Raw genomic sequence first — 12011 nt, 5'->3', positions numbered from 1 at the left:
TGATTTCTCCGGGTAAAAAAACACACACAAACTCTATATTTGCCTGGTTATGGCTAGATTGATCTGGTTGATAGAGGGGGAGATATAAATATATTGGTGTAAAAGGACAAATAAGAGATAAGACTATGTATTTATTGCCCATTTATGTAATTACATGTGTCACTAAGGACAAAGGTCCTTAAAACAAAGACGAAAGACAGAGTAGAAACAGTTCCCTACAGTAAGATAGATGGATTTGTTACCACTTCCCTCTTCATGAATTTTTTTTTCCTGCATGGTCACATATTCTGGTTTTATATTCATTTTGAGAACCTAACCATCTTTCTGGACACAATTTGTTGGCAGAAGATAGGCTTTGCTCCAATAAAAAGAAAATGAAGATTTTTCAAGAGCATTCATAGGCTTCAAGTTGAGAGGACAGCGCTTACTTCCTGAGCTCCGAGAAACCTTGTTCTGGGAGGAAGTGTCACTAGGACCCCATGGATGTGTTAGGGGAAAATGAGGCCCTGCAGCAGTTCTTCGAAGGTAAGAGGCCAGTTTCCAACATGCGCTTCCTGCTTCTGAGAAATGCCTCTGCTCGTGATCACTGTTTCACCTTTTTGGAATTCACTTAAACTTGGCCTTGGAAGAAATGCTATCATACTAACTGGCCTAAAATTGGAAGTGGAGGTTTATTTGCTGTGTTTGTAGCAACAATCAATGGTAGTGATTTAAAAGAGGATTTCCATCTTCTAGCTCGGTTGTTAAAAGAATCACGGGGTCAGCATATCTGTGTTCCTAGTGTTTGTCTCTGTCCTGTGCTAGATTATATTTCTTCTAATCCCCTACATTTCAAAAATTGCAGGTTTGTCTTGTCTCTAAAGTTATTGAATATAGCACAAGAAAGATGTAAGATTTTATTAAGACAGTTTTTCTCTGAGTATGGTTAAATATAAAACAGCAAAGGAACACCTCCAACCCCCTTCCCATTTTTGTTTTTCACAACACTTTATTTTTTTTTAAGATTTTTTTTTTTTTTTATTTAAGAGAGAGAGAAAGAGTACAAGCTCAAGCAGGGGCAGGCAGAGGGAGAAGCAGACTCCCTGCTGAGCAGGGAGCCTGATGCAGGGCTTGATCCCAGGACCCCGGGATCAGGACCTGAACCCAAGGCAGATGCTTAACTGACTGAGCCACCCAGGCACCCCTCACAACACTTTAAAAATGTGCAACTGAATAATGATTTGTTTTTGAAGGGACTGGCATATTACAGCAATGAGTACTTTTTCCCCAAAGGAGAGGCATACTATAGGACATGGTTACATAGATTTTCTTCCTTCTAAAAATCTGAACTGGCTGTAAAGCTCCTCATATTTAGTGGGGTTGATGTTCTCATTGTGGGTCTGTTGAAAATGTCAGCAAGGACTTGCCATCGGAGACTTCAGTGTGGCTTTGGTGTTTCATACAGCCATGGTCAGACGTCCATGTGAAGGGAACTATGACCATAGCTTTTACACATTTGAAAGTTATTTCCCAGGAGGAAATAGGAGAATTGAGGGCAGATCTGTTTATTCACAGAATGCAGAGGGCAGTTTGCAGCACGTTGAGAAGTGCTTTTGGCGTTTCTTGTGATTAGTAGAGTGCCTGACAAATTCTGGATGTTAAAAAGTTGAATGGAATTGACCCAACACCAAATAGTATCAAATGTAGAGTGATCATACCAAAGAAGTAGTGAGATTCTAGGTCACCAGCAGAAGGAATCAATACAATATGGTGGTTTCTGTGGCTTGGATTTTGCCAGAAGTGACAAGAAGAAATGTAAGACCAAGAGAATTACCACATTATCTCAGTCGTGACCCATCCCATTGGGTATTTGGTCTCTGACAGTGGCCAAATCAGTGTGCCGACCTGGGCCAGGTTTTGCATACAGTAGGCACACTAACGTAGTTCGAATTGTTATTGCCTGATTTTATAGTCTATGAAACTTTCATTGTAGTAGTGGGTAGCAAGCTCTAAGCTACAGTTACATATGCTTTATTTTAGGGAAACCACCAATTCATTTTATAAAAGCGTAAACTCCACTTGATTTCCTTCTAGAGCTGGAGAAGACCTAAAAAGTTAATCTGGTCTACCTTCTGGTTTTGGGAAGTTCTGTTATACCTATAGGATTCCTAGACTCTCTTTGTCTTATTTTCAGGTGTCTCTAGGGATACAGTTTCCACGAGTGTTCTCTGTAGCTTGCTAAAATATCTGATTATTATTTTAATAGTATTTTTCTTAGCTTAAACCGAACTCTGTTGCTCCATTTGAAGCCTTTCTTTTTTTTTTTTTTTTAAGATTTCTTTTTTTTTTTTTTATTTGACTGGGAGAGTGATAGTGAGAAAGAGAGCACAAGCAGGGGGAGCAGCAGGCAGAGGGAGAAGCAGGCTCCCTGCCAAGCAAGGAGCCCAATGCGGGACTCGATCCCAGGACCCCGGGATCATGACCTGAGCCGAAGGCAGATGCTCAACCGACTGAGACACCCACATGCCCCTGAAGCCTTTTTTTTCATGAGGGATCAGTCATTTCTCCTCATTTTTAGAAATAAAAAAAGACAGTAGCTTAAGTGATTCCCTTCCCCCTGAAAGCCACACAGCCAGTTGTCAATTTCTTATTACCTCCGCTATTTAGCAAATATTGAGCACCTACCATGTGCCCAGTCCAACGACCACCTCTTCTAAATGGTAGCTTGTAGGGCTTTGAAGTCTTTCCCTTAGATCTTAGTGATTCCTTTCTCAAATATTCCTTAGAATGAGGACAGCAAAAGTAGATCCGATAGTCTCATGAGGAGAGCCAGCTGTTGCATGTCATGCTCCTGTTGATGTATCAGCTCTTCTTCTTCTTTTTTTTTTTTTTTTCCTTAGAGAGGGAGAGGAAGGGCAGGGGCCAAGGGAGAGGGAGAGAGAGAATCTTAAGTGGGCTCCATTCCTAGCACGGAGCCTGACAAGGAGCTTGATCTCACAACTCTGAGGTCATGACCTGAGCTGAAATCAGGAGTTGGCCACTTAACTGACTGAGCCACCCAGGCGCCCCATCAGTTCTAATTAAATGCAATCTTGTATAAAAAAAAAATCAACGTCTGAAAAATCAAGAAAAGTTCTGGCTATTTGTTACCTAGCTGAAAGGTATTTTTCTGTTTCCTCAGACCCTTCATTCTAAGAAACTGAGCCTTAAATGCATTTTTCCTTATGAACATGTTGGGTTGGGGTGCCTGGCTGGCTCAGTTGGTAAAGCATGCTACTTTTGATGTCAGGGTTATGAGTGTGAGCCACACATTGGGCATAGAGATTACTTAATTTAAAAAAAATTTTTTTTAAGTATCTGGATTGGGGCACCTGGGTGGCTCAGTGGGTTAAGCGTCTGCCTTCGGCTCCAGTCATGATCCTGGAGTCCCAGGATGGAGCCCCATGTTGGGCTCCCTGCTCAGCAGGGAGTCTGCTTTTTGCTCTGCCTCTGCCCCTCCCCGCTTGTGTTCTCTTTTGCTCTCAAATAAATAAGTAAAATCTTTAAAAAATAAATAATAAAAAAGTATCTGGATTGACAATATCATTTTCAATTAAACGGTCTTGAGTGTCAAAGCTCATGATGATCTTAGTTTTTATTCTAAACTTCAGATATGCCTAAATCTTTATTGTGTGTCAGGTGTGTCACACCTGACACAGTGTGTCAGGAAAATGGCAAGAACGAAGGGTGGTTTCAGGTACCTGGCAATTCTAATTCCCGGTCTGCCACTGATGCAATAGGTAGGCCAATTAACTAAAGCAGAGGAAGATCAGGTATTCTAGGGATCCAACATCCTCTGGAAACTGATACCATGTGACATGTTTGGCTTTTTCAGGAAAGCTGGTACCACTGCAAGAGAAAGGTTGTCAGAAGAGAAGCACATTATTTTATTTATAATAACTAAAACTTGGTCACAAGCTAAATTTCAAATAGTGGTGGATTAATTAAATGAATTATGGTTTTTCCATATAATGGAATATTTTATAACTATAAAAATGATGATGATAAGGAAAAATGTTCACTATATAAAGGGGGAAAGTAGGTTATAAATTGGTATATACAATTGAATGTTATATATATGTATCTATATATACATACATATATAACTTCCCAGAATAAAGTTTGTTAAAACTGATTTGAAAACAGTTAATATATATACATACATGCTGACACATATATATAGAAACAACTGGATGAACACACTTCAAGTATTAATAGTTGTTATCTCTTAGTGATAGGAATATGGGGGATTTTCATTTTCCTCTTTATACTTTATTATCTAAGCACTTCATAATTGAAATGTATTATGTTATAATCAGGTTTTGTTAAATAGAGAATGAGTTTAATTCAGCAAAACTCTTCTGTTTAAGATCCATGTATAAAGAAAAAATTATAAAAGACTTTGATACAGACGAAAAAGATTGTGGACATCTTCCCTAGAAAACCATGCCTAGATCACATCCTTCTGGACTATCAGATTCTGTGGGATTTATATCTTTCATTGTCTTAGAGCTATTTTAAAACTCTATACATTGTAGATAACTGATATTCATGTAAATGAGTTTGTCTATAGATATGCAAATGAATTTGATTTTAGGGGGAATCAACAGATCTGGTAAAAGCCAGTTTTGCATTTACGTGTAAATTCATTCCATGGCATAGATAGCTACATGTGTTGCAGATCTAGATCTAGGTCCACTGTTTGAATTCTCCTTGACCCAGCTGTAACATCTTACTGCTTCCTTCATTAATTCGGTAGTTACGGGGCACCTGAGTGGCGCAGTCAGTTGAGTGTCGGACTCTTGATTTTGGCTCAGGTTGTGATCTTCGGGTTGTAGGATTGAGCCCCATGTCAGGCTCCACGCACAGCAGGGAATCTGCTTCTCTCCCTCTCTCTCTCCTCCTCTCCATCGGCCCCTCCCCCTGCTTGCACTCTCTCTCAAATAAATAAATCCTTTTTAAAAAATTAGGTAGTTAAGTAAAATCTTTGATGTGCATTCATCTTATATCTGTATGAAAGTCATGATTTTAGCTTTAAAAATAGATATCCTTGGGTGCCTGGGTGGCTCAGTCGTTAAGCGTCTGCCTTCGGCTCGGGTCGTGGTCCCAGGGTCCTGGGATCGAGTCCCACATCGGGCTCCCTGCTCGGCGGGAAGCCTGCTTCTCCCTCTCCCACTCCCCCTGCTTGTGTTCCTGCTCTCGCTCGCTCTCTCTCTGTCAAATAAATAAATAAAATCTTAAAAAAAAATAAAATAAATAAAAATAAAAATAGATATCCTTTAATACTTGAAAAGTTTTAAGTTGGTTAACTTGGACACTTTATCCATTTCACCTTAAGTTTAAACCAGAATAATAACAATATTTATTATACATTTACCATGTGCCCAGCACCATGCTATTCACTTTACACTCATTATTTCATTTAATTCTTAAAACAACTCTCTGGGTGAAAAGGAATAAGCAAATGAAATGCAGTAAATCTCATTCTTCTGTTTACTTCATTTTTTTTTTTGAAAGCTGTGACTTCACATTCTTAATTTGTTTCCTTATGGGTATTTTTGGGGGCTACCTTGATATCAGAGGAACTCATCTTTTATTTCCAGGCTTTTTAGAACACTTTATAAAAACTGATTTGAGAAGAATATTTAATTGCTCATTGTACTTAATCTTTAAGGAGGAAGTCTCCTGAATTGAGAACCTATTTAGCTCTTCCTCTTAGTCATGTCCTGAAGTAGGTTCTCAAACACTTGTTGGCTTATCATGAAAGCAAAAGAGGAGATTCTTGCCCTGAGTGGAGTGGGAAAAACCACATAGTAAGAGCAGATAACAATGAGAAGCACAAGAAAGGCACTGGTCCACTGAAACTCCAGCACACTCATTAAAGTTTGGGGAGCAGGTGGCTTCTAGAACCCGAAGCGGTGGACAGGCAGGAACCACCCGATGGCTCCTGAGATCTAAGAGGAAGAACAGTCCGTTCAGGAAGCAGCTGTCAACAAACTTCCAGATAGTTTCTGCGCCCATCTCTCTGCTTAAGATTTAAATTGCTAGGTAGCTGTCATTAAATAAGAGTTGTAGGGATGCAGGGTAGGCAAAAACATCTGCTGCCCATGAATTGTACAGGGATACCATGGAGGCACCAAGTGTTCAGGAAAATGGGGAAAATGCTGAACTCTGGAACAGTGACTCAAGTGCCCAGCCCCCATGGGGTGGATCTAGAAAAGCTTCCAAGGAAGGTAAGCAGAATTGTTGAGAAGAGCGATGTTGGGCGCCTGGGTGGCTCAGTTGGTTAAGCGACTGCCTTCGGCTCAGGTCATGATCCTGGAGTCCCGGGATCGAGTCCCACATCTGACTCCCTGCTCAGCGGGGAGTCTGCTTCTCCCTCTGACTCTCCCCCCTCTCATGCTCTCTCTTTCTCTCTCTCTCTCATTCTCTCTCTCAAATAAATAAATAAAATCTTTAAAAAAAAATAAAAGAGAAGAGCGATGTCACTCAGAAAAGTGCCTATATTCATATAGTAGACACTCAGTAATATTAATAGAATAAATGAATGAAAGAACAGTGCAAAAGACTATTCTAGTCCACAAAGAGTGACTGAGCTCTAGGTTTGGAGAACCCAGCAAGTTCAAACATAGGAAGAAGGAAAACTTGACCAGTAAGTGGAAAGTTCCAGTGAATAGAATAAACAGAAGCAGAGCAAAGTGTTGCCAGTTGATGGAAAGCCTCAGATGAATGGTAAAAGTATTCAGTGGTCCTGGCATATTTCTCCAAAAGTGAAACCAACTCTAACTGGTGGACGACTCTGACTTCCTGAGAGGCATCAGAAGCTCCAAACAGCTCCCAGCAGTGGAGAAGGCCGAAGCTGCAGTGTCAGGGCTGAGCCAGGACAAGGCTGTCCTGTGGGGAAAGGGTATCTTTGGCCTCAGGCCAGTCTCTCAATTCTTTTTCTTTCACTTTGGGACCACCACTTTCTCACCCTCCCAGCACCCTATGCCCTCTTCTTTCTGTGCCAATAAAACCTGGGCTTGCACGGAAGGTACAAACAGCAAATGATCTGATGTCATCACACATCTCTATATAGAGTCTTGAGCCCCATGTGCTCAAGATGTGAATCCTGGCTCTGCCATTTATTGCCTCTCAGTTGATGGAGAAGTAAACCTCTTCAGGTCTTAGTTTCCTTATTTATAAAATGTGGATAACTGTTTTATCCCAAAATATGGTTGTAAAGGGCTATACCTGGCACAGAGAGCTCAATTAATGTTAGCTATTATTATTCTTGTTACCTTGTTATTTTCTCTGTAAGGTCAGAGCAGCCCTGTGAGGGATTTTTATCCTCCCAGGAGAATCAGAAGGCTGGTGGATGTTAACTTGCTTGAGGGTCATCCAGGTCGGTAGTATGTGGATGCCAGTTCCTCATGTGTCCCTTTCCTTTATTTAATTAGCCAGTCCAAGTGAGCCAGGTGCTGCGTTCCTGGCTAGGGATTCAGTGGTGAACAAGCAGAGTCCTTGCCCTGAAGCAGCTCCTCTTCTGGCTGAAGAAAGAGGACAATGAAGAGATAAGCAAGTAAATAAAATGACTTCAGAGAGTCATTAATTATGAAGAAAATAAAACCAGATAGTTTTGTGTGGAAAGAGACTGAAGATGGGAGGGAGGGTGGGTTACATAAGCTCAGGTAATCAGGCAATCTTCTGAGGAGGTGGCATTCCAGCAAGTCGTCCACCAGGGGTAGGATTGCTGGTCAGTGCTGTGTCCGTGTGAGACTTGTGTTCAGTTACTTTAAGTGAGGTCAGTCAGTACGTTTGTATGATTTTCTCAGCAATATTCAGCCACTTAAGTGTAGGCTTGGGGCAGGAGAAGAATTGGATTTTTACAAAGTTGAGGTTTTCCCAGGTGAGTCCCACAGACGGAGAGAAGGGAAGAGAGTGACTAGTCTTTGCAAGGGAATAATTGGAGTGACGGGCCCTGACATCTAAGCTGGCTAAGAAGGGAAGGGGTTGTTGCAGGGGGTGAGGGGGTGGGGAGGTATGGAAAAGTGGCAGGAAGGTTCGTGAAGGGGATCCCAGTGGGTGAAATGATTAGAGTAGAGGCATAAGTGTCACTGAGTGGAAAGGATGAGCTGGTCAGAGAATACAGCACTTGGGACTAAGACTTCAGAAGATGGTGCAGTTACTGGCTTGACGCCAGGTTTTCGCAGTGCACCATGACAGGAGGTGTCTGAGGGGAGGTGGAGGGAAGGTAGTAGGAGGTGAGGAGTTTAAGAACCCGAGAGGCTGGGAGAGCGTCGGGGGGATGTGGAGGCTCCCAGCAGTGATGGCGAGAGTGGTGTTGCAGAGAGAAAGAGAGGGAAGCCCATGCCCAATGTCCAGTGAGACAGGAATAGTGAGTGAGCGAGAGTTTGCTAGACGGCACTGACCAGGAGGGGGCCTGGTCATCTGGCATGTGCTTCATTTGAAGAAGGGAGGAGGAAAGCTAGTCTGAAAATAGCAGAAGAGCAAGGAGGACACCTCCCCTTCTCAGCCCCCAGGAACATGTGGGAGAACATTTATTTGAGATGTTCTGTAATTTAACCAGTTCTTATTGCTGGACATTTAGGCTTGTTCTAGTTTTTTTTTTTTTTACCTCTTCTACATATACCGTGATCAAATTTCCCCCCAAACCCTTAGTTATTTACTTTGTATGAATCTCCTCAAAATAGAGTTACTGGCATATAGAATTTTTTTTTTTAATTAGCTCCTTTGTAAGTATTGCCAAATTATCTGCTAGGAAGTTTTTTTAAAAAATCAATCTGTACACTGTCCCTATCATTACTGTCTGATATTCATTTTCATTTTTTTTACTAACAAAGATATTCTATGCCCAGAGTCCTCAACCTGGGATAAGATTCAGGGGGACTCGAAGCTTCTGACACTGAGTGGAAATAGGTGTTTGTGTAGGCTAATACGTCAGCGGAAGTCTCCTTACTTTTCCTCAGATGCCTCATGAGGTCTGTGACTCGGAAGAGCTGAGGGACCCCTGCTCTGGTCTCAGGCTGTTGGCGGCTTCTCTCACCTGCCCCTCCTGAGGGAGCCCGAGCCTGGAGCCTCCCATGATGGAGAGGATGCCATTGGAACTAGGGAGAAGATCCTAGACTGCGGCATGTTTCAACGATTAGAGTCTAGAAACTTAGAGATTCTACTTAAAAAGTTGTGAAGAGATGGGAAAGGGAGATATGATGACATGATTTAAGAGCAGTAATGAAAATAGTTAATGGTTTCACCTCTATACTCTGAGTTGTCACTGTATCAGAAAACACTTATACCAAAGTGATACTGTAACCAAAAAGGGAGGGAATTCTTAAAAGTCTGCTCTCAGTTTTATTGTTGAGTATAGGAAAATCACCAGAAAAAGGTGATTATTTCCTTTGCCCTGGGCTTCCTTCTGTCCCCAGGGGCTGTGCCAGAAGTACTTGAAGAGAGGCTTCCAGGGGCCCAGTCTGCTAAGAGGAAGCTCTTGGCAGTGGACCAACGTTTGTTGATTATTTGTGCCTAGCCTGCTTCTAAAAAGATTCAGGGAATACTTTACATTACAAAATACCTTAAAAATTGGTGTAATAAAGTCAATACAAGGGAGTGGAGAGGGTAATAAAACATCCTGGGGGGGTGTGAAGAATAGCAAAATTCATGTATCAGTGCGTCAGCGAGGAGATTTAAATCTCTTTTCTCAACTCTAACCCTCCTTCCAGACATTCACTTCTCTTTCATCACCAAACTGAAAAATACCCACTCTATTCTTCACGTCCTATTTGCTTTTCAACCCAATTTAATCTGGCTTCTGCTCTGACTTGCTCTTCTGAAATTTCTCCTAATGGCTAGATTGCATTAAAAAACCTTCGGCCCTCATCCTCCTGGCGGTGTCTCTGGGATTTGTCACCATCGCCCATTGTTCACTTGTGGAAGCTTTATCCTATTTGATCCACTGGCATCTTCTTTCCTGGTTCTCCTCCAGCCTCTGTGTCCTCTTGGGTGCTTTCAGTAGTTCGCCCCCCTCCTTGTCTGCCCACGAGTCCCGTTTCAGAAACTCTCTTATTTGAACACCAAAACTTACCCTGAGTGGGCATTCCCATGGATCAGCATATCCCAAACTCTATTGCCAAGTTCCAGACCTAGATTTATAGCTGCTTAAAGTACATATGTATGTGCCCGAGTATCCCTCAGTTTTCCCAAATCTAGCCATTCAGAGTGGAACACATTAACCTTCTCCTCTCTGATTTCAATCTTCACTGCCTCCTGGGTTCCCTTCACTCTCCAACAAACCCCCCAAACTAGAAACTGGGGTGCCACTCTCGATGACTCCTTCTATACTCTATAGCTAATCATTTATCAAATTGTTGCTTCCACCTTAGAAGTGTCTTTCAGCTGCAACCTCCCCTCTGTTCAAACATTTCATCTCTTACAAGAGTCTCCTAACTTTATGCTGACCACCTTCCACTTTCCTGTTGACTCATGTGGATGCCATTGCTTAAACATTTTCTGTTGGATCTCCTTTGCCTGATCTTAGCGTAATTGTGCCAAGATAACATTCCAGGTGTCCTTATCGCAGGGGACCCCTCCATACTCATATCCATTACAGATGGTTTGATATAAGTGGTTAAGGGCATGCTCCAGGCCCAGAGTTCTAATCTTGATGCTGCCCCTTGCTAGCTGTGTGATCAGTTCTAATCTGACCCTGCCTCTTGCTAGCTGTGTGATCAGTTCTAACCTGACCTTGCCCTTTGCTAGCTGTGTGATCTTCATCAAGTTACGTCATCTCTCAGTGTCTCAGTTATGTTATCTCTCAAATGGGAACACTACTAGTACCTGTCCAATAGGCTTTGGGAAGGTTACATGATGCAGTAAACACGAGGCTCAGAACAGTCCCTGGATTACTATTATGTTTGCTATTACTATTATTGTCTTCAGTACTGTTCTTACTATTATCTATACCCCAGCCTCACAGCTTTTCATGGTTTCTTGAATGCATCCTGCCCTTTCATAACACTGGGTCTTTGACTGTGCCCTCTACCCACAATGCACTTTCCTACTTCTTTCTCCAGCAAACTTCCCTGGGCTAAGTTAGAAGCAAAATTCTCCATGCTTCTCCAGCACTTTGTGCACACCTTTGGATGCGCACCCTTTACATTAAAGTTTAATTTCTGTGTTTTGCATGTCTGTCTCCCGCAGAGGATAGTGTAAGCATCTCCGTGTGAGGATTTGCCTTTGTCTAGTTCACCTCTGCAGGCTCACTGTCTTGCATGTTGCAGTTACGTAGATGTTTGTTGAATGTGTGTTAAGTGAGTGAGATTCTTGACCAGAATTTCTGGTGGGGAAACAGGGGCCTTTTTTGCATTATACATAGTTGTTCAGTTTGTGCTCATTTTCTCACAGATATTTTAATATCCAGACCAACTCTGGAGAGGAAGTCATAGCTCCTCATCGAAGTCTGTTATGTGGATTACTCTTGGATCTGTGATCTATAGTAGGGATCTTACTCTAGTGTGGTAACACTGTTCTCCTTAAAAGGAACTATTAGTGGGAAGGGAATGAAGGTGGTGTGGTGCTCAGTAGAAAACATGGCAGAGATGCTAACTGGGGATGGAGAGATTCAAAACCCAAGTCCCTTTATGACAGGTTCAGCCTTTAACTCAAACTGGGCCATGAACTGTGAATCAGAATCAATACTTAGAAGTCATCAGGAGACTTTTGGAGTCTAACAGAGGAGTGGACGCTGCAGTCCTGAGCAAAAATAAAGGCCCAGGGGCGCCTGCGTGGCTCAGCCAGTTTTGTGTCTGACTCTTGATCTCAGCTCAGGTCTTTTTTTTTTTTTTTTTAAAGATTTATTTATTTATTTTGAGAGAGTGAGAATGAGAGAGAGAGAGAGAGAGTACATGAGAGCGGGGAGGGTTAGAGGGAGAAGCAGGCCCCTCGCCAAGCGGGGAGCCCGATACGGGACTCGATCCCGGGACTCCAGGATCATGACC

At 42.2% G+C, this 12011-nt stretch overlaps 1 protein-coding gene across 7 annotated transcripts in view; it reads left to right on the top strand.

Moving 5' to 3' along the window:
• The first annotated feature begins 221 nt into the window (after positions 1-221).
• The window catches only part of MYRFL (myelin regulatory factor like), a 113353-nt gene continuing 101563 nt past the window's right edge, over positions 222-12011 (top strand). For 6 of the 7 annotated variants that reach the window (XM_073900669.1, XM_073900667.1, XM_073900664.1 and 3 more), the window contains exon 1: positions 222-525. In XM_073900669.1, coding sequence (XP_073756770.1) covers positions 480-525 — 46 coding nt within the window. In that variant the 5' untranslated portion in view covers positions 222-479. The remainder of the gene's footprint in view (positions 526-12011) is intronic. The other variant, XM_073900668.1, reaches the window with a different exon arrangement.

The sequence above is a fragment of the Callorhinus ursinus genome, unplaced genomic scaffold, assembly GCF_003265705.2.
Source record: "Callorhinus ursinus isolate GAN/ISIS: 27379988/994484 unplaced genomic scaffold, GSC_fseal_2.0 scaffold14, whole genome shotgun sequence".
Classification (NCBI taxonomy): Eukaryota; Metazoa; Chordata; class Mammalia; order Carnivora; family Otariidae; genus Callorhinus; species Callorhinus ursinus.
This window is presented reverse-complemented; position numbering and strand designations above follow the sequence as displayed.